The following is a 25,705-nucleotide window of genomic DNA, read 5'->3' on the forward strand; positions in this document are numbered from 1 at the left end:
GAGGGAAAGGCCTGGACTGGAAAGGAATATATATATATATATATATATATATATATCAGAAACTACAGAGAAATAAGAAGACTATAAGAGAGCACTTGGCTGCCCTTTTTATGATCATCACCAGTCCCAAATGAACTATATCTCAGGAGACTGAAAGACTTGGCAAGTGTCATTGGGCATTAAACTACCAGTGATCCTTAAAGTTCATGAAAAAGGGGGGGGGGGGAGCCAAGGGTGATTGAAAAGGTTCAATATTGCCCTGATTTTCAAAGAAAAATGGAGAGAGTCGAGTCTGCAAATGAAAACTGGTAAATATGACTTTGATATCTGCAAAATTCCAAAACATATTAATAGAGGGATTGTGAGAATTTAGGTTCACAGGTTAGGAACTAGAAGAGACTTTGTAGTCCTATAGGCCAACCTTTATTTTAGAGAAGAGGAGGTAGAGATCCAAAGACCTCTGGCCAGGATCACATAGGTAGCAGAGGTAAATTTGAGCCCAGATCCTCTGACACAAAATCTTTGTGGCATTGAACTTACAACACTGAGTAACAAGAACCACTGGCAAATGCAGGACCTGACAAAATAACTTCATTGCTCTTTTTCATAAATTTATGGAGATCACAGAAATGGGCAGAGGATACCCAGATTTCAGACAAGCCTTTGGCAAAACCCATCATGCCACTCCTCAGGACAGGGTGGAGAGATATATACAGAGTGAGAAATACTGCACAGCTGGCCAAGAGTACAAAGATGAATTTACTAATGGCCAACATCAGCTGGAAAGGAAGTGGCTAGTGGATGGCTCCAGAGATCTATCTGTTCTCGGCCCTGTCCCTTTGTTAATTGTCCCATTTATCTTGTATTTTACTTGCTTTGTATATACTTGCTTGCATGTTGTTTCCTCCCATTAGATTTTGAACTCTTTGAGGGCAGGGACTGTCTTCTGTCTCTTTTTGTATCCCCAGAACTTAGCATAGTGCCCAACACATAATAGATGCTTAATAAGTATTGATTAATTGATTTGAATTGCTTATTACATATGCTATTAAGGAACATAAAAATCCTTTGAGATAACACTGTGATAATGATCTCTAATGCTATTAATTAATAAAATTAAGATTCTTTAGTATTTAGGGCATGGCTTCTTTAGTGTTTTGTCATTAGATAATAGCTATTTCTGATGTTGGGCCATTTGATGGTGCCAAGAACTTTGGTGGTGAGTACTTTATTTGGGGGATTTTCAGTAGGCATGGTTGCTATGGAGGGAGGGATCACAGCCCTGACAGAAACAGCTGACAGATCATATCTCCACAGGGAGAAAATGTCTTTAATATTTTCAAAGCACATTGCCCACAAGACACCTGGGAGGTAGGAAGTGAGTAGTATTATGTCCAGTTTACAAACGAGGAAACCATGGCTCTGACCTGCCCAAGTGCCCAGAACTAAGATACGTCTGAGGTAGAACTGGCACCACATCTCCTGACCCCCAGCTCAGCACTCTCTTAACTAGCTAATCTGAAAATAGACTTGTTCACTCTTACTGAGTGGGCCTGGGATGCTCCCTTGGATTCTCCAGTCATCTACCCTGTCCCTTTGACTGTCAGATTGCCGCATCCTGAGTATACTTGAAGGATGAGAATCTTTGGAGACAATGACAGTGAGTTAGTGAGTCTGAACGATTTCTTAGAAATACAGAGTAATAAGCTATGCTGGGAAGGGGCTTAGCCAATTGCACAATTGAAAGAGGCCCTTCATTTTCATCTAATTAATTATCTATTATCTATATAATTCATCTAATTAGAGATCACCATATAGCTAATCAGTGTAGGAAAGAACCCTGCCTCTGGTGTCAGAGGACTTGGGTTCAAATATGGCCTCCATCCTTCCTGCCTGAGTAACCTTGGGCAAGTCATCTTATTTTTTGTGCCTCAGTTTCCTCAGTTGTAAGATGGGGGAGCTAGACCGATTGCCTTTGAGATCCATTTCAGTTTTGAATCTGTGCTCTCATTATCCAGAGATTATTTGTCAAGTGATTTTCAGTTCAGTATGTGTTGCATGAGAGTGAAACTACTGGGTTTTTGTGGAGATTTGAGCAACTATATTCATCTTAGTATTCAGTGATAAACATCCTTAGCATTTTTTCCTGATCATTGGCATCTCTGATCATTGGCAATGAATGGTTTTACTTTGAGTTGGGGGGGGTGTATTTTATTTTTGGTGGTGAAGGGAGATAGAGATTATTCTTTAAGAATCACCAATTTATGATGCAGAGCAGAAGGAGCAGAACCACATTGTACACAGAGACTAATACACTGTGGCACAATTGAGGGTAATGCACTTCTCTACTAGCAGCAATGCACTGATACAGGACAATTCTGAGGGACTTATGAGAAAGAACTGTGGGAGTAGAACTGCAGAAGAAAAACCTCTGATTGATCAAGAGGTTTGATGGGTTATGATTAGGGTTTTGTGTTAAAAGTTCACTCTACTGCAAATATGAATAACATGGAAATAGGTTCTGAACAAATGATACATGTATAACCCAGTGAAACTACTTGTCAGCACCAGGCAAGGGGGGGGGGGGAGTAATAAAGTAAGCATGGGAAAATGTTCTCAGAGAGAGAGAGAGAGAGAGAGAGAGAGAGAGAGAGAGAGAGAGAGAGGAGAATCAACTTATTCTGCCAGACAAAATTCATATGAAGTTCATATGAAAATATTGGTCATCATTGACTAATCAACACTATTATTCTTGGATTTTTAGCCCATTAGAGGCTATTAGATCCCATTAAATGAAAATCAAGATTTTCATATGATCTCCAAGGACAAGTTGATCTTTTTTAGTGGGTTTTCCTTAATGTCTTAATGGTAGAAATGGAAATTTTACAGTCTTCTAACTTCGATAAAATGTTATTGCATGTTATTGGCTAGTTGTGGTATTGACAGAATGCCAAATGAAAAATATACACCCTTAAAAAAATGGTACTCAGGGGGAAGCTAGATGATTTAATAGATTGAGAGCCAGGCCTAGAGATGGGAGGGTCTGGTTTTAAATCTGATCTACTATGTGACACTGGGCTAGTCACTTAACTCCCATTGTCTAGCCTTCATCATTCTTCTGCAATGGAACCAATACATAGTACTAATTTGGTAAGGATTTAAAAAAAAAAAGTTACCCTCAAAATTAAGAGGACAAGAATGAGTAGGGACCTATAATTTACTGGGCAAAACTTATATCTTAAGTGAATTCAGTTGTTTTTTTTTATTGAAAACACAAGGGTGATAAAAACATCCTTGATCAGTTAAGGTTATGGGTATTTGAATTGTTTGAACCACTCTAATTTTTTCAACTTTTAAAAAAAGTATTACGTAGACATTGGAGCTGAGTATATGTATCAATGTCAGTAGAGTCATTTGGCAACAAAAACTTCAATTAACCATGTCAATATATTTCATAGCATCACATCTCCCTTTGTCAGAACCCCCTGCTGCCTTTATATCATTAACATAAGTGCAGGTGCAAATATCGTTTATGTACTTTGATAGAAAGCAGTTGGAGACATTTCACTGTGGGACACAACACTTTCAGATTGTGTACATCTGTTCAAATAATGTATCCAACCCCAGTGACATGAATGCAGGGATAAAAACATCTGCCCCTGAGACCATTTGCCGTACAACAGATGCTTACATCTTTATTTATGCAGATGGTTTGTGTGATGAGTTGAGCAATGATGAAAGTAGAAAGTTTTGACAGTGATATTTAGAATATCGGTCTGTCCAGAAATATAACATAGTTGTCTTTTTTGTTTGTTTGTAGAAGTCCAACACCAGTAGGAACAGAAATCCATAAATCTACTTGTGTTTTTAGTACAGCAAAACATATTGTTCTTGGCTTTAAATAAATTGGCATCAAAGTCCTAAATGCTTATGCAAATATCTTAGAACAGAAATTCTAGTGTATGATGTGACAGCTTACAAAGAGCTTGCAGGTGATGTGGAAATACATTTCAAAATCAATTTGAATGCAGTTTAAGTCATGCTTAAAAGAATGCTCAAGAATTTGCATTCATTTGGAAATTTTTATGCTTTACTATGATACTTTGAAATATTGGGCAAAAGTAGGAATGGCATTTGTCTGAAATGTTATGAGTATGAATTGAGTTTGAGTTTTTATAAAGTGAAATTTCATCAGAATTTTCTGAAAGACCAAACATTTCTGAGATTTATCAAGACTTTTCATGATTTAATCTGTATTCTAACATTTACCTACTCATGTGTTATAGCTTGACTGATTTAGCATTTTTATTAATACTTTATATATTCAAAGCTCTGCCCTCTTTATTAATTATCATGGTAACTCTGAGGTATAGTTTACAAATGTGAAAAACTGGAATAAACACAGAGCAACTCAAATTTATGAACTTTATTTCCTATTCTTCACAGAGATAGGTTTTTGGCCTTAAAGGATAGAATTTAGGATATTAGGATGGGAAAGAATGTTAATTGAGTCCAGCCCTATCATTTTATGGATAGGAGAAGAGACACAGAGAAATAACTTGGTGACTTACCTAAGATCATGCAACTGTTTTAGTAAGAGACCTACCTTCTAGTAAGGGGTAGAGAGAAGATGGGAAGTTCATAGATATGTATTGCCATTTTTAAACATGAAAACTGCTAGGCAACATAACAGTCATTCAAAACTTAGAATTTTAAATTCTGTCATGAGTTTTTTTGTTGTTGTTGTTTCTATGTACTTTGGTATTTTTGAAGGTATTTAACAGGTATTTTCAGTATTTTATTTTATACTTTAGTGAAATACTCCCCAACTGTATCCACTTTCTAAAGTTCTCATTACTCATGCCCTATTATATGATTTGCCTACTTCTCATAATTAACTTGAGATTATTTGTTTGGGCCAGAGTAGGCTAAAATTGTACCTGCATACCTCATCTCTCACTCAAGTTACATTCTAAAGAGCCATAAGCAGTCATTTTCAAGATGACAGTCAAAGTATTATGAAGGACTAGTGAAGGACCTTCCTAAAAACAAGGATTTTTGATCCCCTAAAACTTAAACATAGAGATCATTCATACTGGTACTGTGGATGGTATGTTCCACATTGTTTAAGATTACAGTCAACCCCAGAGATGTCCAACATTATGTTCTGTAACATTTAAAATCTCTCTAGAAAATATACATTGATAAAGAATGAATCAGACAATCAGCAAGACCCTAAGGAGCTAAGATTCCAATGAAAAGTTATTCTATTTAGGGATGTATGTGCCCCAAAGCAGGTTTCTTTCTTGATTCACTGTTTTTCTTGAGTATCTGTGTTCTGAAGTTTTATTTGTATTGATTATGATTGCAGTAGGGATTACAAAAGGCTCCCCAGGATTCATCATTTGATGTGAATGGCAATTAGGGAGGGCCTCATTTGGTCTCCAACTACCAGAGAAGACTGCCAAGGGTGGGATGAACCCTGGTAGCTACTCTGTGGCTCCAAGAAAATCCCAGCCAGTGTGTGTGGCCCCCTGAATAACTCACTCAGGGGTCACTAAGGCTAGAAATGCTACTTTGCAAAAATGATGAAAGTGACTATCCAGGTTCCCCAAGATCTAGACAAAAACTGCAGTGATATCTACTGATTTGTTCTTTCCCATAATCCTTGTTATCCTCTTATTTCTGCCCAGGAGAAGAGGGATTGAGGGGGTGAAGTGTGGGATTAGAAATAGAAATGTAGTTTATATCTTAGAAGTAATTTACTGATGTACCACCTCACACCTAGCAGATTGGCCATTATGGCAGCAAAGGAAAGTGATAAATGTTGGAAGGGGTGTGGCAAAATTGGGACGCTAATACACTGCTGATGGAGTTGTGAATTAATCCAGCCATTCTGGGGGGCAATTTGGAACTATGCCCAAAGGGCTTTACAAGAATGCCTGCCTTTGATCCAGCCATAGCACTGCTGGGCTTGTACCCCAAAGAGATAATAAGGAAAAAGACTTGTACAAGAATATTCATAGCTGCACTCTTTGTGGTGGCAAAAAATTGGAAAATGAGGGGATGCCCTTCAATTGGGAAATGGCTGAACAAATTGTGCTATATATTGGTGATGGAATACTCTTGTGCTCAAAGGAATAATGAACTGGAGTAATTCCATGTGAACTGGAATGACCTCCAGGAATTGATGCAGAGTGAAAGGAGCAGAACCAGGAGAACCTTACACACAGAGACTGATACACTGTGGTACAATTGAATGTAATGGACTTCTCTACTAGGAGCAATGCAATGATCCAGGACAATCCAGAGGAACTTGGGAGAAAGAACACTATCCATATCCAGAGAAAGAACTGTGGGAGCAGAAACGCAGAAGAAAAATATATGATCGATCACATGGTTCGATGGAGATATGATTAGGGTTTTGATGTTAAAAGATTGCTCTACTGCAAATATGAATAACATGGGAATAGACTTTGAACAACAATACATGTATAACCCAGGGAAATTGCTCCTTGACTCTGGGAAGGGGGAGGAAAGAGGAGAGGGAATCATGAATCATGGAACCATGGAAAAATATTATAAATAATAAATAATTTTTAAAAGAAGTATTTCATATCTTCCAAGAGGTTGAAGAGTTAATTTGTACACATTCTGGAACATGTTTGGGGGATTTGATGTTCCTGTATGCCCGACTTTATCATATTTAGTCATCAGGAGAAGAATAAGGAACTTGAAGGGAGAATTAACTGGGCAAAGTTCAAAGTCAGAGGAACCCAAAATGTTCCTTGTAGCTTGGAGACCATCTGATGATTTTGTTATTTGTTCTAGCATTGATGGCTCCAGAAGGAAAGCCTGTGTTCGGTTGTGTAAAATCCATTTAGACAAGTTTTACAAAAACCCCCATCTCTGAACCCAGTGGGCAGTACTAGGTGCTTACTTGGCTTTCTCTTTGTTAATTCCTTGATTGCCTCAGCATTGGGAGAGCTTTTCTGAATATGCTAGACACATTGAACTTTAAGAAAATTTATATACAACAGTGTGCACTTTCAAAGCAGGTGGGTTAGAGGCTGATTATTACCATATTTCTACATTCATAGAACATGAAAATGTCTTGTTTTACAAAAGTATCCTTAGCTTAGCCTAGTAAGTTTGTGCATATGGATGGATAATTATCTATAACTGAGAAGCTAGAAAAAAGTTTTGAAGGTTAAAATATCAGGAATAACTGCCAACTGAAAGGAGATCATGAAAAATGTAAAATTTCCCCAAAATTATGTCAATTAAAAAATAGTTTGATTTTTAAAAGTTCATTTTCTTCACAGCTTTTCACAGCCATCATCTGTGTGAAGTTAAACACATCTGTAATTGAAGTAGCTATTCATCTGTAAGAATATATTCCAGATATTAGATTCTAAGTTATCTGTTCTGTTTTTTAAACTTTCTAATTTGATTTTAGGTTGGGCTCAGAATCCTGCTATTTTAACCATAGCAGGAACCTAAGCTTTTTCAGTGCATTTCAAAGTTTGGGTAAATTTCTGTTGATGGTGCTGTAACACTGAAACCTAAGCATCTCTGTTTACCCCATTAACTAGATTTTCATCTTTCTTAAAATCCTTTTGCCTGTGATATTTGATACCAAGTTTTTTCAAGTGCTATTTGGGAGTAAAGGATGATAGCATAGACCAAGACAGAATAACTCATTTTAATGTGCAAAATGAAAGGTCATGTTTTAGATTATCCATCCCCTGTTTCTTGTCCTGGGAGCTTTGCACAACCACCGAAGCACTTCTGCAGGTGGTGTTTTTGAGCATATAAACCCTACTGAGAAAGACTGGGCCAACAAGTCCTCCTGTCTCAGCAGACACCAGAAACGTATGCTTGAATGATAGTAGTATCCACAGGTATTCATTATAGGTATGACGAATTGATCAAACCAGACAATCAGCTATCATTGACAGAGACTGATGCTATTTAAGTCTTCTCAATTTCATCCATTTGATAGGAGTTCTGCATGTAGCTATTTACAATAGATAGAATAAGGTTAGAGTAGATTCATTTAAAGAACATTTATGCTTAGTTATGTTAAGTAATTTATTCCATAGGTCACTCTCTCCTAGTCAGATCTGCCAAGGTGATTGTGATGTTATAGGAGATAGGATGGTGGGATTGGGGGGTGGGAAGGAGCACTGGAACTGGAATGAGGGCAGTTATTTTTGAATCGTGTGCCTGTCACTTAGGAACTGATTGGGTGACCTTGGGCAAATCACCTAACACCTCTTATCCTGTAAAACCTCAGTTTTCTCCTCTGTAAAATGAGAATGTTGACCTAAATAGCCCCTGGCTCTACATCTATGATCCAGCTGGTTCTCACAGAAGCACAGAGTCTTCCTTAGCAGTGGGTATCATGAGAAATTCAGGCAGTGTATTGAATGTGTTATGTTGAATATACTTTTGTTAAAGAGGTAAAATGCTTCCTTTAGCTTAGTATTTCTAACTCGCGGCATTAGGGCTGGAAAAGACTTTATAGATTACCTAGTCTTATGTCTCATGTTATAGATGAAGGTACTGAGTTTAGAGAGGTCAAGTAATTTACCCAAACTCACCCAGCTGATGAGCAGTAGAGCTAGAATTTGACCCCAGGTCCTCTGATTCCAGCCCAGGGCCCTTTCTTTTAAACTACTGTTTAATCATAAACCATTTGGTTGCAAGTAATTTTGAAAAAGAGCAATTGAAATAAAAAAATTTCCCCAGAAATTAGGAATTTTAAAATGCAGTAACTTTAAAAATAGGGAGCTGGGGGCGGAGGGGTTGGGCAGAGTGAGGGAGGTAGCATAGGAAACAAGAAACTTCAGATTATTCACTGTACTTTAAAATACAGCAATACAATAATAGTTTGTAGTTCTCAACCTTTTTATTTGAGTTAGTATTTGTAGGGCCCCAAAAGACCAATTAGATTATTTGAATTTAAGAAACCACATTTTATTGGATTAGTCTTTCTTTTTTCCCTTTCTGTTAATATCCTATGTAATTGGCTTTGAAAGCCTTCTATAAAGGGTGCTGGAGCCCTTTTTGATAATAAATGTAACTATCTAATTTGTTTAATTTTGTGGGATATTTGATGATTCATTGCCCAACTTTTTTCTCCCTATAATCTGACCTATTTTAAGTCTCTCCCTTAATTATTTTCTCAGAAATACTGGAGATTTCCTACAATGCCAATTTCAGGGTCTATGCTGTACAACGTGTAGTAGAAATGACTGTTTCTTAGCTTCCTGTACCCAATAGCACTCTCTGGATTAAATTAGTACCAGGAAGAATCTTAAGCATACTTGGAAAGGGACTGGGCCACTGTCCTACCACTAACTCTTTGCTTTCTGTCCCTCCAGAACATTATAAGATATCACTAGTGCCCTATAGCCCCACCCTAGAGGCCTAGGCTCCACAATCTCTGCCCAGTGGCCTGATAGAGGAATATTCACAACTCCTGAGCCTTGCCCATGCCGTTCTTTTCTTAGGTAGAGTAGGGCACTTGCTTCCTTGAGGAATCAGCCAGCCTCCTGTTGCTTCAAAATAACTTCCATGTTAGACAACCATGCCACCCTTCTTTCTAACTTGGCTTGAGATGGCCATACTTCCCATCACTCCTCAGCTCCAACTCGCAGAAACAGGAGCTTTATCTCAAGAAGGCCACTGTTTAGACTACCCAGAGCTGGCTTTCATGTCCGTATGGACCAGAAGAGGGGCAGCATGGCAAGGTAGCTAGAGAGCCAATTTGGGAGATCAAGTCTTTCATTTCTGATGGTTTCTGATGCTAGCGGTGTTACTACAGGCAAGTCCCTTCAGTTCTCATTGCCTCAGGAAGAAAATGAACACCAACCATTAGGGGTACTTACTTGTCTCAATATCACTCCTATTATTCAAGACTCCTTTCTTTTTAAATTTCTAACAATCAGATCCTTCGATAGGCTCATGATGTATCTGAACAGCTTATTCTACTCAGGTTGGTTTCTCTTCGTTGAGGGGAGAGGTCGAAGGGATGAGAGGAAGACCCTTTCATAGCTCTTGAGGTTCAGCTGCAGCCTCTAGCCTAACAGCTAGAGGTTCTGGGTCTGGGCCCAGAGAAATGAAGCAATAGGAGAGCATCTTGACCCAACAGGGCTGCCTTGGTTCTGCCTTCTGAGAAAGGAGAAGTAAGAGGAGTGAGCTCTAGCCTTCTCAGAGGATTGCTAAGAAAGGCATAAATCTGTTGCTTAGTGAACCCTTGCTAAATGTTTGTCAAATTGGAGAGGTACCAGATTTTTTTGTTTTTCAGCATCCTATATCATTTTCATACACAGTGGGCAGAGTGCTGGATCTGGAGGCAGGAAGACCAGAATTTGAATCCTGCCTCAGACACTTCCCAGCTATGTAACCCTGGACAAGTTATGTAACCTTTCTGTGCCTCAGTGTCCTTATCTATAAAATGGGTGTAATAACACCTACTTCATGAGGTTATGGTGAGGATCAATGAAGTAATATGCCAAACCTCCTTAAAGTGTTATGTACAATTTAGCATTATTATTTATGTGTAATGAGTGTTTGCAAATAATTTCATCCCACCCCCTTACTACCTTCCACCTCTAATCAGAAAAGAAGTTCATTCGAAATATGCCCTATTTTCTTTGATCAGAACTAGAGTAGCCACAAGTTTTAAAAAAAGTCAAAATCCAGGGGCAACTGTCATTTTTAAATCATTCTTAGATGATCAATTGAATGATTCATTGATTTTACAAGAGCTATATCTCATTATACTGACTCTGGAGGGAAAAGAAGTTCAGTACAAACGATATTTCACCTTACTTGGCCTCAGTTTCCTGAGCTATAAAATAAGGAGGTTGGATTAGATTATTGGGCCATAACTTTAGACCTGGAGGGGACAGAAGGAACCAAAACCAAGGGAGGTGATATGGTCACCCAGGTAGTCAGGGACAATCTAGAATTCCTTCCATTGTTGAGTATGGGATTCTTTCCTTGTAGTGGCCACCCAGAGGTGAGTGGGGGTAAGTTGCTTCCTTCCTTCCGTTTTCTGTTTTCCCTCTACATTTCAGAAGTAGTTTTGCATTTTGGAATTGGAAAAGGTTTTACAACTTGTAATTTTAAACCACTTTTAGTGGTTCTCAATTTTGGCTGAGAAGGAAAGAACATTTGGCTTCAAATATTCTTTCCTAAGCCTTCCAGCATGATCCTTAATAGTCAGATTTTTATTATGTCACTTTTCAGATTACCAAGAACTTAAAAAAATCTCCACTTAGAAATGAGTATTGCTTTAACCATTTTGTTTCATTGTTAAATTTTCCGGAATTAATTTTGTGTCAAACTTGATGATTTTCCTTGTTAAAGGTAATTTTTTTAGTTCTTGAAAGTCAGGTATTAAGTCAATTTTCAAGCTCTCCAGAAACTGTGGCACTTTTAAGTCCCTTGATACACTTCACAGTTCTACTTAAAAAAAAAAAACCAAAACACTTTTTATTCATTAAATGTATTTATTAAGCACTTACTCTGTGCTGAGCACAGGAGATACAGAAATACACGTGAAGGCAGTGCCTGTCCCCAAGGAGCTTACATTCTAACATGGGAGACATGTTTGGTGGCTCTTAGGTTTTAAAAGTAATAGGGGTGAGGGCTGAGGTTTTAATGGAGAGGTCAGACCCACTATCCCCAGGATCACTGACAGAATTGATTTGATTATAGTTTCAGAACTGGAAGGGAAGGCAGAGAACCGCTTGTATGTGCCTGGGGCAGTGTGACTGCTTTATACTAAGACTTGTGCTACACTAAATGAAGCTAACAACTCTTCAAAAAAGTGGTGGTGGTAGTCTCTGGTAACCAAGGATGACGATTGTCTTTGTGCGTTTTTGTGCACAAAGACACTTGTGCATGAAGTGGAAAAGTCAGTGCACAGAGACAGTCCCACTCTCTCGGTTGGAAGTCTGGGTCCAGTGGCACGAAAAACCGTTATACCTGGAGACTTCCTCAGCTGCATTGGATGGCCGTGTTGTCCTTTGTGCTCCAACAGTGCACTCCACAGAGCCTTGCTGTATCGCCATCTCAGCCGTTGAACCTTCTTGTTGGTTTCTTCCGCCTGTTCTGCTGAAGCAGTCTTCACATGCTGGGTGAGCAAAGCCCTGGTTCACCAGGGGTTGACGACCCGATGGCTACCCTCACAAGGTTTGGCTGGCCTGTCGAAGCCGTTGCCTGGGGTGTGGCCACTGCCGAATGCTAGCTACTGGGAGCCACAAGTGAGAGCTGGGTGTCAGGTGGGGGTCAGAGGCTGGAGAGCTGCCCTAGGAGGGCACGACAAGCCCTCCATATACCAGAGATACTACCCCTCCCTGAGCACCCCATACACCCCGTTCTTCAAAAAAGTAATAACAGCTTATAGGATTTCTAAAGGTTTTGGATCAAATAGATCAAATGGATCAAATCCATTAGAAATCCAGTGCCAAAGACTTTGGATCCCTACAGCTTGGTGAGATAAGTGCAGCATCTCATGTGGTACCTTTAGTTCGGTATTTAAAAGTGTCATCTAGTCCCTGAAGAGCCTTTTCCTCTCCCAGGAGTTATGATTTGTATCCTGACAGAATGGGAAAGCTGTAGTGGCCTGAAGTATTTGATCTATGATCACCCAAAAGTGGGGAGAAGTGTGTTGGCAAAGGAATCTGTGAGGGCCGCAGGTAGACTTTTCCCAGTAAATGAATTCATTCTTTTTATCAGTTAAGACTTTAAGACCAATTACTCAGGATATCTGAGCTCTTTAAGAGCATAAATATATTACTTTGTTTTTGAGCCATTTTTTTCCTCTATTACCAATGGCTAATGCCATTGCACCATTTCCTTATGCCTGAAGACTTTTACCAGACATTGAGCAGGTAGGGAAAATAGAAGGAACTATGAGTGCATGTTCATTCACACAGCAATGGAGCATTGCTTTTTCTATATTACTGAAATGGGGGCAAGGTTTCCTTTCAGACATTCTCTCCTATAACTATTTTATGCTCAGTGAGCAAGAGGTAGGGTACAAATTAGAAATAGATGTGTAACATAGCCCCTTAGACTTCAATGGAAAGAGTGCTAAACTTGTAGTTACAGGACCCAAGTTCAGATCCTTCTTCTGCTACTTACTGTTTGTGTGACTTTGGACAAATCATTTAACACAGTGGTTCTCAATCTTTCTAATGATGTGACCCCATAATACAGTTCCTCATGTTGCGGTGACCCCAAACCAAAAAATTATTTTGGTGGCTACTTCAAAACTGTAATTTTGCTACAGTTATGATTCGGAATGCAAATACCTGATATGCATTATGTATTCTCATTGCTACAAATGGAGAAGTTGAGAACCACTGGGTGTTTCCTTTTCTAAAAAATGAGAGTGAGGTGGAATAAATGACCATTCTTTTTTTGTCTTCTAATACCTCTCCCCTCACTTTCTCTAACCACACTCAATTATCAGTTACCACTTGTTTAATAGGTTCTAGTTATAAACCAATAATACCTAGTTGTAAATTTAAAATGCTGGCTTTGAGGCCCATGACATCACTCCAAGGGATAACCGAATCTTGTCCTCTACAGGAAAGACAATTGCAGAACCTATTAGCAATACAGTTACACAACCCTTCCAAATATTCTCTTATAGCACTGCTCCCCTCTTCCCCAATTCTTGTATGTGGCCTCTTATGGCTGAACTGGCTTCACTCTCCTGTTCTGTGCAAGACATCAACCCTTTTAAGACAAACGAAACCTTGGCATATACAGCAGCTATATAGGAAGAGCTGAGAAAGTCCTGTCCTTACTTTGCAATTTCATTTTTGGAGGGCCAGAGTAAGCTATAGAAGATGAGCAGATTTGGCTGGATTGCAATTTTATAGCAGAAACCCATTCTTCTTCTGAATTTCCCTATTTTTGAAAAGAGATCACTAGCCTTCTAATCTCTCAGATTCATAACCTTGTTTTCCTTGACCCCTTACTCAACTGAAGCTGTTCTAAAATTGCCAATGATCTCTTAATTGCCAAATCTAATGGCTTTTTCTCAGTCATTCTCCTTCTTGACCTCCATAGCCTTTGATGCTATTGACTGTCTTCTTCTCCCAGATACTTAATCTCGTTTTTCTAGGTTTCTGAATATGATATCAATACAAAAAAAAAAAGCTTGTCACTTGTAAAAAAATCACATATACACACTTTTAAAACTTGGAAACAACTTTTTAAATGGAATCTAGATGAAGAGATTCAGTGGCTTTTGAACTAACTTATGAAAAATAGAAACACACACACCTGAATAGTTTGTAAGAACAATTAATAATTATCAGAGCTATAGAATTTATATAGCATTTTAAGGCTAACAAAGCACTTTACAGATATTCTTTCAGTTGATCCTTACAACAAGCCCATATTCTTATCTTTATTTTACAGATAAGGAAACAAAGGCTTAGGGGGGCCTCATCCCAGAGAGTCTGAGGAAAGTGTCAAATTTAAGACTTCTTGACTCCAAGTTCAAGACTTATCCACTGTGCCACAAACTGCTCTGACTGATCATTAGTCAATATTTAATAAAAATCTTTTCACAATTGTTAGATTGTTCTACATATCTTTGTGAGGCATATTTTAACAACCATTAAAATCAAGTGTCAAATAAACTGAACATAGAATTAGGCTTCCAAATGCCATATCACCATGTTCAAACAATACTTTAAAAAATAATAAAGCATATTCAGCCACATACCTTTTTTTTTTACCAATTACATGTAATAACAAATTTCCACATAAGTTTTCCAAAGTTATATGATTAAACTTGTTTCCCTTCCTTCCTTTCCCCTTCCTGGAGCTGGCAAATGATTCAATCTGGGTTGTGCATGTATTACATGTACAACATTTCCATATTATTCATTTTTGTGAGTAAATAATCATAAAACCAAAACTCAACATAAACCCAAATAAGCAAGTTAAAAATGGCATGCTCTGATCTGCATTCTGACTCCAGCAGCTCTTTCTTTGGAGGTGGATAGCATTCTTTCTCATAAGTCCCCCAGAATTGTCCTGGATCATTGCATTGTTGCTAGTAGAGAAGCCCATTACATTCAATTGTGCCACACACAGTGTATCAGTCTCTGTGGATAATGTTCTCCTGGCTTTGCTTACTTCATTCACTCTGCATCAATTAATGTAGGTCTTTCCAGCTCTTTCTGAGATGATCTTGCTCATCATTCCTTTTAGCACAATAGTTTTCCATCATCATCATATACCACATTTTGTTCAGCCATTCCCCATTGATGGATATCCCTTCAATTTCTAATTCTTTGCTACCACAAAAATCGCTGCTATAAATATTTTAGTGCAAGTAGGTCCTTTTCCCTTTATTTTTATCTCTTTGGTTTACAGATCTAGTAGTGGTATTACTGGATCAAAGGGTATGGATTGTTTTATATTGTATAATTGAAACTGTTACCCTAAAAAAAGAACTACATTTCCCAGGAACCTAATGACTTCTCGTCATTATGTACTTCCTGTAGATAGGGTATATTAGGCAGGGACGTGGAAGATCTCATCTCTATACTTCCAGTCCCGAGCTTGGTGGTGTTAAGGCAGGTGGTTGAACTGGCTGATCAGCCATGGGCATGTGGTCTTTATTTTGTATTTTCTTTATTCCTTGATTTCTAATGATCATTAGTAAATCTCTTAAAATATAATATTTTTATTAGAGATTTAATTTTTACAATACCCCTTTGGACATAATTCCAAAGTGCCCCCCAGAATAATTGGATCAGTTTATAATTCCACCAGCAATGCATTAGAGTACCAATTTTACCACATCTTCTCCAACATTTATCACTTTACCTTCACATAGGCCAATCTGTTACGTGTGACAGAGTTTTCCTATTTTCCATTTCTCTAATCAGGAGGGATTTGGAATACTTATTCATATGATTATTGATAGCTTTGATTTCTTCATCAGAAAATTGCTTATTCATATTCCTTGACCATTTGTCAATTGGGGAATGACTTTCTATTCTTATAAATTTGACTTAGTTCTTGATGTATTTGAGAAATGAGTCCTTTATCAGAGGGAAATTGTTATAAAAATTTTTTCACAGTTTGATGTTTCTCTTCTAATCTTGGTTACATTGGTTTTGTTTGTACAAAAGCATTTAAATTAGATAGATAGATAGATAGATAGATAGATAGATAGATAGATAGATAGGTCGGTAGTAGTCTCTCGGTAACAGAGGATGATGATTGTCTTTGTGTGTTTCTGTGCACAAAGACACCTGTGCATGAAGATTTAAGTGGGAAAGTCATTGCACAGCGACAGTCCCACTCTCTTGGCATTGGAAGCCTGGGTCCATTGGCACGAAAAGTCGTTACACCTGGAGACTTCCTCAGCTGCATTGGATGGCCTTGTTGTCTTTTGTGCTCCAACACGCCCTAAGCACTCCACAGTGCTTTGCTGCATCGCCCTCTCAGCTGTTGAACCTTCTTATTGGTTTGTTCCGCCGAAGCAGTCTTCACATGCTGGGTGAGCAAAGTCCTGGTTCACCAGGGGTCTACGACCCGATGGCTACCCTCACAAGGTTTAGCTGGCCTGTCGAAGCCTTTGCCCGGGGTGTGGCCGCTGCTGCATGCTAGCAGCTACTGGGAGCCATAAGTAAGAGCTGGGTGTCAGGTGAGGCTCAGAGGCTGGAGAGCTGCCCTAGGAGGGCACAACAAGCCCTCCCTGCCAGAGATACTACCCCTCCCTGAGCACCCCATACACCCCATATATATATATATTTACATATATATTTTTATTTTATATCTTGTAATGTTTCCTATCTCTTCTTTGGTCATAAATTCTTCCCTTCTCCTTAGATCTGACAGGTAAACTATCCTATGTTTCCCTGATTTACTTATATCATCCTTTATGTACAAATCATATACCCATTTTGACCTTATCTTGGTATATGATGTAAGATATTATTTATTCCCAATATTTGCTATACTGTTTTCCAGTTTTCCCAGCAATTTTTTCAAATAGTGAGTTCTTATCCCAAAGTCTAGGATCTTTGGGTTTATCAAAAACTCCATTGCTGGGGGCAGCTGGGTAAGCTCAGTGGATTGAGAGTAAGGCCCAGAGACAGGAGGTCCTGGGTTCAAATTTGTCCGCAGATGCTTCCCAATACACAGTATTGATTCCAACATGGAAGATAAGAGTTAAAAAAAACAAACAAATAACTAGATTGCTGAAGTCATTTACCTGTAATCTATTCAATTGATCGACTACACTATTTCTTAGCCAGTACTAAATTGTTTTGATGACTACTGCTTTATAGTACAATTTGAGATCTGACACTACTATGCCAGAATCTTTGCTTTTTTTTTTTCATTAGTCCCCTTGATATTTTTGATATTTTGTTCTTCCAGATGAGTTGCTATTATTTCTTCTAGTTTTATAAAATAATTTTTGGTAGTTTGATTTGTATGCCATTGAATAAGTAAATTAATTTAGGAAGAATTGTCATTTTTATTATATTAGCTCAGCCTACCCATGCAATTAATGTTTTTCCAATTGTTTAGATCTAACTTTGTGTGAAAAGTATTTTGTAATTGTATTGATATAATTCCTGTGTTTGTTTTGGCAAATAGATTCCCAAGTAATTTATATTGTCTAGAGTTATTCTAAATGGAATTTCTCTAACTCTCACTGCTGGACTTTGTTGGAAATATTAGAAATGCTGATAATTTTATGTGGATTTACTTTGTATCCTACAACTTTGTTAAAGTTATTAATTATTTCAACTGGTTTTTAGTTGATTTTCTAAGTATACCATCATATCATCTGCAAAGAGTAATAGTTTAGTTTTCTCATTGCCTACTTTAACTCCTTCAATTTATTTTTCTTATTGCTAAAGCTAACATTTCTAGTACAATATTAAATAACAATGGTGATAAGGGGCATCCTTGCTTCACTCTTGATTTTATTGGAAAAGCTAACATTCAATTGCAGATGATACTTGCTATGGTTTTAGATAGATAACTACCTATTATTTTTTAAAAGGCCTTTTTATTCCTATGCTTTCTAGTGTTTTTACTAGAAATGAGTGTGTTGTGTTTTATCGAAGGCTTTTTCCATATCTATTGAAATATGTGATTGTTAGTTTGATTATTGATATATGGTCAGTTATGCTGATAATTCTCCTAATATTAAACCAGTCTTTCATTTGTGGTATAAATTCCACCTGGTCATAGTGAATAATCCTTCTAAAACATTGCTGTAGTCTCTTTGCTAGTATTTTATTTAAGATTTTTGCATCAATATTCATTAGGGAAATTGATCTATAATTTTCTTTCTGTTTTTGATCTTCCTGGCTTAGGGATCATCACCATATTTGTCATGAAAAGAATTTGGTAAAACTCCTTTGCTTATTTTGCCAAATAATTTATACAGTATTGGGACTAATTGTTCTTTAAATGTTTGTTAGAATTCACTTCTAAATCCATTCAGTCCATGGGATTTTTTCTTGGGGAGTTCACTAATGTCTTGTTCAATTTCTTTTTCTGAGATGGAATTATTTAAGTATTCTATTTCTTCTGTTAATCTGGGAAATGTATATTTTTGTAAATATTCATCCATTTCACATAGATCATCGGATTGTCGTATAATTGGGTGAAATAGTTCCTAACAATTGCTTTAATTTCCTGTTCATTGGAGATGAATTCACCCTTTCATTTTTGATCCTGGTAATTTGGTTTTCTTCTTTCCTTTTTTAAATCAAATTAACCAAAGCTCTATCTATTTTATCTGTTTTTTTCCTAAGACCTAGTCTTATTTATTAGTTCAATAGTTCTCTTTTAATTTTATTAATTTCTTCTTTTATTTTTAGGAATTCCAATTTAGTCTTTAATTGGAGATTTTTAATTTGCTTTTTCTGGTTTTTTTTTTCAGTTTCATTCTCAATTTATTGATCTGCTTTATTGATAAAAGTATTCAGGGATATAAATTTTCCCCTAAATACTGCTTTCACTATATCCCACAAATCTTGATATGTTGTCTCTTTATTGTGATTCTCTTTAATGAAATCATCAGTCATTTCTATAATTTGTTCTTTGACCAAACCCTTTTGAAAGAATTAGATTATTTCATTCACTTCCCTTACTTCTTTCTTTTTTATTTTTTGGTTAAATTTATCCAGTTCTGATAGGGAAAGGTTGAGGTCCCCCACTAGTATAGTTTTACTGTTGCTTTCTTCCTTAAGATCCTTTAGTTACTCTTTTAAAAATTTGGAGCCTATACGATTTGGTGCATATATATATTACTGGTATCACTTCATTGTCTATAATACTTTCTATCAGATGTAATTACCATCATTATCTCTTTTAATCAAACCTATTTTGGCTTTAACTTTGAGATCATGATTGCTGCTTTTGCTTTTGCTTTTTTTATCTCAGTTGAAGCCTAATAGAATCTGTTCCATTCCTTTCCCTTTACCCTGTGTGTCTACCTGCCTCAAATACAAAAACATATAATAGGATTATGGTTTTTAATCCATTCTGCTGTATGCTTCCATTTTATGGGTGGGTTCATCCCATTTATATCACAGTCATGATTACCATCTGTATATTCCTCTCCATCTTGTTTTCCTCATTTTAATCATACAACTTCTCCTTTCATATGCAAGTGTTTTGCTTTTAGTCACTCTCCCCAGTCCTCCTCCCTTGTAATATTTCCCTTCTACCACCACACTTCTTATTCCCCTCCTATTATATTCTATAAATATAGTCTTTTAATTACCCCCCCCCCAATTCTCCCACCCTATTCAAAGCCCTTCTGCTTCTCTATAGGGTAAGATAGGATTCTATATGCCAGTGAGTCTGGCTGTTATTCCCTCTCTGAACCAGTTCTAATAAGAATGAGGTTTAAGTATTGCCTGTCACCACCCTCATCCTCCCCTCCACTATAATAGTTTCTCCCCCTTGCCTCTTTATGTGATATAATTTACCCCATTTTATTCCTCTCTTCCCATTTCTCTCAGTGTAATCTTCTTTTTCACCCCATGATATTTTTTGCATATCATCCTAAATAGCTTACTACTACATGCTCTGTCTATGTATACTACTTTTAACTACTATGATAATGATAAAAATTTTAAGAGTTACAAATATCTTTCCATATAAGGATATAAATAATTTGATCATACTAAGTTTCTTATTTACCTTTTTTATGATTCTCTTGAAATCTATATTTGGACATCATATTTTCTGTTTATGTCTGGTCTTTCCATAAGGAATGCTTGGAAATCTTCATTTATTAAATGACCATTTTTCCACCTAAATCAATATAGTCAGTTTTGATGGGCAAGTGATTCTTGGTTGTAAACAACAGTTCCTTTGCCTTCCAGAATATCATATTCCAGTCCTTCCAATCCTTCAATGTAGAAACTGCCAGATCCCATGTAATCCTGATTGGAGCTCCATGATATTTTAATTTTTTGTTTCTGGCTGATTGCAGCATTTTCTCCTTAACCTGGGAGTTCTTGAATTTGGCTATAAGATTCCTGGGAATTTTCATTTGGGAGCTTATTGGAGGAGGTGATCTGTGGACTCTTTCCATTTCTATTTTACCCTCTTATTTAAAAATATTAGGGCAGTTTTCTTTGATAATTTCTTTCTCATAATGTCTAAGCTTTTTATCATGATGTTCAGATAGTCCAATAATTTTTCGATTATCTCTCCTGGATCTATTTTCTGGTTAGTTTTTTTCAACAAGATATTTCATATTTTCTTCCATTTTTTCATTCTTTTAATTTTGTTTTATTGTTTCTTGATGTCTCATAAAGTCATTAGTTTCTATTTGCCCATTTCTAATTTTTAAAGACATTTTATTCCAGGACTTTTTGAACCTCCTTTTCCATTTGCTTAATTCTAATTTTTATGGAAAACTCTTTTTCTACAAGGTCAATTCTGTTTTTTAAGAAATTCTTTCCTTCATTGGATTTTGTCCCTCTTTTTCTATTTGACCAATTTTGCTTTTTAAACTGTTTTCTTTTTGAGTTACTTTTGTTTCTTTTCCCCAATTTTCTTCCACCTCTCATTTGATTTTTGAATTCATTTTTGAGCTCTTCCAGTGGCTGAGACCAACTTCCATTTTTATTTGAAGTTTTACATGCAGCTGCTTTGAATTCATTATCCTCTAATGAGTCTGTGTCTTGCTCTTCTTTATTTCCATGGAAATTTTCTATGGTTAGGTATTTCTTTTGCTATTTGCTCATTTTTCCAGTCTTTGGGGGGCAGGGAAGAGAAAGTGGGAGGGTAGCTTTTCTGGCTTGTAAGACTCAGAGCACTGTGAGCTATTTTGTCCTGGGGCTAGAGGTTTCACTGCAGGCTTGACAGGCCTAGTGCTTTGGACTTTGGGGCCTCACTGCAGGAATATGCCAGAGCTTGGGAATTCAAGGGATGGGCATGGGGTGCTCTGCTATTGGTCTAGGCAGGGTTCTGGGATCTCAAAGTTGACAGGTTTGAAACCTGTCACAATAGGTTGGGGGTGGTGATGGTCTATAGTCCTCTGTGTGCAGTTCCACTTTAAGTTCCCCCTATTTTATGAAAAGAGACCCTCTCTGCCTATATTTTCAGGCATTTTCCTCTGGAGAGTCACCTCAATCCACCCCCTTGTTGATTCTGTGACCCCAGTTGTTTTGAAGCGCTATTGTAAGGTTGATTTGAGAGAATTCTCAGAGTGGTTCCAGCTTCTGCTGCTGCTAAGCTGCCATCTTGGCTGTGCCCTCCTTCACGTACCTTATTATTCATTAGTTTCTAAACTATCAAACTGTCTCAGAAACTGTATACAGGTAGTTTCGAAACTAGCATACTGTATTTGGAGTCAGAAAGGCCCAAATTTGAATCCTGCTTCAATCACTTGCTAGTTGTGTGCCCTTGGGTTAGTCACTTAATCACTCTGAGCCTCTGTTTCTGTATATGTAAATGGAGGTAATACTTTGTAGGGTTATGATAAGGATCAAAATAAGATAACATTTGTAAAGGCCTTTGTATACCTTCAAGTCTTATACAAATATTTGTTATTGCAAGGAAGCAAATATCAGTATATTAAGTGTACATACTTATGTTTTATACTGATGGGGTATATAGTAAAAAAAAATTGGAAAGCACAAGATGACAAACCTTAGATTCTTTTTGTTTCTTTAAAATATTAACTGATGAGTGTGTAAACACTTGTTAAAACGATGTTGTTTGCCCATTCTTTCCTCTCCTTAAAAACAAAGTTATTAATATAATAGAAGTTTGGAGCACAGTATATGTTTAGTTCAGGCTAATCTCTGACATCCATAATGTTGTTTTCATAAAGCATCTGCCAAAATAGTCTCATGACCAGAAACATGCTGAATGTTCATTTGGAAGTCCTGTACCTTAATGATCAGTCCGAGAGGTAAATTCTTGGCTATAAATTTAAGACCTGGTTTTATCCAAAACCCAGATAATTATTAAATAATCTTTCTGAAGAAAAGACAAATTAAGGAAGTACTAGTTGCTTAAGTACAAATGATGGATACTCTGGGGAAAATGATAGAGAAGAATAAAAAAGTTGGGCATGATCTGACATACTCCCTATACTTAAGAAAAGCAGATTTCAAAGATTCAGAACGATTCATAGGTAAGATAGGCTATGGTAAATTCTCAAACAAAGGAATATGATCTTGCCCTTGAGGAACTTAAAATTCCCTTAAGAGATATAACATGTGCACATAGAAGTGTATACCAAATAAATAAAAGGTAATTCACTTTCCCAGTAGAAAGACAATTTTGCAAAAAGAAAGTAGAAAAAGTTTACAAAGAACTTGATTAGCCAATCCAAACCTAAACAACATGTTTCAATGCAGATGTCAGTATAAGAAAAAATGGCAAAAATATTTTGGTAAACATGCTTCAAGAGTAAGAAAATTAAGAGGGAACAGCCTTGGAGAGCATATAGTAGGGACACATTTCTAGATTGTATTTTCTTTAAATTTAAAGGAGAATACAAAGGTTTTGATTTTGGCAAACATTGAATAGTAATCATGAAAAATGAAATTGTTTATATTCTGGTAGAGGAGAAAATTACTAGTTTCTAATATAGGGTTTATTTTAAAATATCAATCTCTCTAGACAGACCGTTGTCTTGTTAAAGCAAAGATCCAAATTGTTGGTTCTCTCAGAGGTGAGAGAAGCCACAAGGTAGGAAGATAGAGACAGGATAGAAGTTTTTGATACCACGAGGGAAGTGACGGAGTCCTATTAGAGATATGAGGTGGTCAGAATGAGTCTTTATTAATTATCAATGAGCCACAGCTAAGCTCTGATCAAAGGACCAATTCTGTAGGCTTTTCCAGTCCTGAGATCCATTCCACGCAGGTCAGAGAGGTGAATAGAGAAAGATTAAAGATGGAGCTTGGCCAGAGGCCAAGCTCCTGCAAGGACAGCCATCAGGTAGCCTGAAAGAGAAGGAGAGCAGAGAGCAGAGAGAGCGAAGGCGGAGCTTGCTGGGCTAGATATAGTTTTTGATATGCAAATATACACAGTACATAGGGATGATTCTCATTGGTTAATGACAAGGCATAGGTGTGGTTTCTCTTAACCAGGTGAGAACAAAGAAACCTGTTTTCCTGCCTAACCTGGGAGAAGCTGGGGTCAAGGGTCAGAGGCCTTCCCAGCCATGAGCACTACTGAGCATGCCCAAGACTGAGCAATCTGCACATACTGTTTTTCCCCTTGCCCATAGCTAGGGGGCGGACTGCTACACAAATCAATCCCAAATTTAGAGAAAAATAAGATATGGCAAGCAATTAAAAGTGATGCCAACCAGATATATTTAAATTAGCTATTGTTCCTGAAAAATGGGAAATAGGTAAAAGAGTACATATGCACATGGATGCTTATATTTTCCTAAAGAGTTTAACCGATGTAAATTCTTTGCTACAATAAAGTTAAAGAACCTAGAAAACTGCTTTGACAGCAAATACTTGATCTCTTTTCCAAGGAGTGGGATTTGATAGGCAAAGGCAAATCTAGTTTAGAATATAAATTCATTTGTGAAATCTTACAGAAAGAGATAGTGGAATATTATAAGCATTGCCACTTCATAAAATAGTGAGAAGTAGGGGAAAAGAAAACAAGTTTAAAAAATGTTTGGTGAGAGACCCCAGTTAAGCCACATCTTCACTGGAATAATTAAGAATTAAACTGAAAGGAGGACAAACTGGGTGGGGAGGGGGAGAAAAAGGGAAAAAATCTGTAAAGATTTTTGTGACAACCCATATTTCCCCATCAATGACAATGGAACCATCCCAGGTAGCCTTGCAACATTAGGAAGTAGAAATTTCACTAAAGAAAAGAAAGATGAGAAAAGCAGCTGAAATAGACTAAGTAGAGGACAACAGTTTTGAGGGACGTGAGCAGTTAATTTCTGTAGTGTCTGAAAAGAGGGAGACAGCAAAGTTTTTAGGGAGTAGAGACCTTAGACCTTATTCTTATTGATAAGAGTAATTAAGAAAGTATTGATAACTAACAATCCATATGTCTACTGTTCTTTCTTCTACAAATTCTTTATGAGAAGAACCTATACAAATGTAAAGAGGGAATATTTTTGACAAAAGCATGAATAGAAATAGGCATTTACAAAGAATATCCTACATCATTCTACATGTTTTCAGTCATACATTTAACTAAAATATGAAAAGGATATAAGATCTTACTGTGCTTGTTGTTTACTATAGAAAAACATTTGCTGAGGAAAAGCAAAATGCCATTTAAATGCTCTCCTCCAATAGCTTGTTTCCTATCAAAATCATAAAGATTCCTTGAAATTTCTAACAGCAAAATAATTTTATTCAGTTTTTGTGTTATTACTGACCAAGGCATAAAACAAGGAGACATATCTTCACCAATGACATTTATCACTGTCATGGAGGATATTCAACCATAGTCCAATTGGAAGAAACAATCCCTGTATAAATAATTAGTTCCTGGGGGCAGCTGGGTAATTCAGTGGATTGAGAGCCAGGCCCAATGACAGGAGGTCCTGGGTTCAAATCTGACCTCAAACACTTCTTAGCTGTGTGACTCTGGGCAAGTCACTTGACCCCCATTGCCTAGCCCTTACCATTCTTTTGCCTTAGAAACAATACACAGTATTGATTCTAAGATGGAAGGTACGGGTTTAAAAATAATAATAATAATTAGTTCCTCCAGATACCCTTGTTTATGATTTATGTAGATAGTGTCAAATCCCCAGAATACTGCTGACTCCTGAGTGCAGTTAATAGTTACTCAAAAGTTTAGCTAAACTAACTACACAGGAAAAACCAAGTTAATGAAGTATATAAGTTGTCCAGTCTATGATTAGAAATTGGAAGGATAAACCTAAAGCTAGTCCATCAGTATCTTTCTTAGATGCCACAGAGGATGGTAAAGTTTGGGGTTTGGGAATGGGCAGACATAGACAACTGAATTTCTTTTGGAAAACTGCAGTACTTCTAACAACCCCAAACTTGGTACTAAAAAAAGGCCCATTTAATTAATATCTGGATTCTTTGAGAAATGTTATATGGTTGCAAATCATGAAATACCAGTCTCCAAAGAACTGAAGTTGAGAAAAGCCCCAATATAGGCCTCTGAATAGGCTACAAAATTCATTACAAAT

The 25,705-nt window shown here is 37.1% G+C and overlaps 1 protein-coding gene and 1 long non-coding RNA gene across 9 annotated transcripts in view; one reads left to right on the forward strand and one right to left on the reverse strand.

The window, feature by feature from the left end:
• ZNF438 (zinc finger protein 438) overlaps positions 1 to 25,705 on the forward strand; it is a 213,857-nt gene that overhangs the window by 167,286 nt on the left and 20,866 nt on the right. The window contains exon 1 of one of the 8 annotated variants that reach the window (XM_007504798.2): positions 10,146 to 11,042. The exons of 5 other annotated variants lie outside the window; for them this stretch is intronic. In XM_007504798.2, the coding sequence (XP_007504860.1) occupies positions 10,949 to 11,042 (94 nt within the window). In that variant the 5' untranslated portion in view covers positions 10,146 to 10,948. Of the gene's footprint in view, positions 1 to 10,145; positions 11,043 to 11,068; positions 12,156 to 25,705 lie in introns of those variants that run through there. 2 more of the 8 variants (XM_056800906.1, XM_056800904.1) reach the window with 2 other exon arrangements.
• LOC103096004 (uncharacterized) lies at positions 7,884 to 11,022 on the reverse strand. The gene is made up of 3 exons (XR_008912593.1): positions 10,838 to 11,022; positions 9,897 to 10,179; positions 7,884 to 8,020 (listed from the first exon to the last, which is right to left on the reverse strand). It is a non-coding gene; the product is annotated as an uncharacterized LOC103096004 (long non-coding RNA).

This window comes from Monodelphis domestica, chromosome 5 (genome assembly GCF_027887165.1).
Source record: "Monodelphis domestica isolate mMonDom1 chromosome 5, mMonDom1.pri, whole genome shotgun sequence".
In the NCBI taxonomy this organism is placed as follows: Eukaryota; Metazoa; Chordata; class Mammalia; order Didelphimorphia; family Didelphidae; genus Monodelphis; species Monodelphis domestica.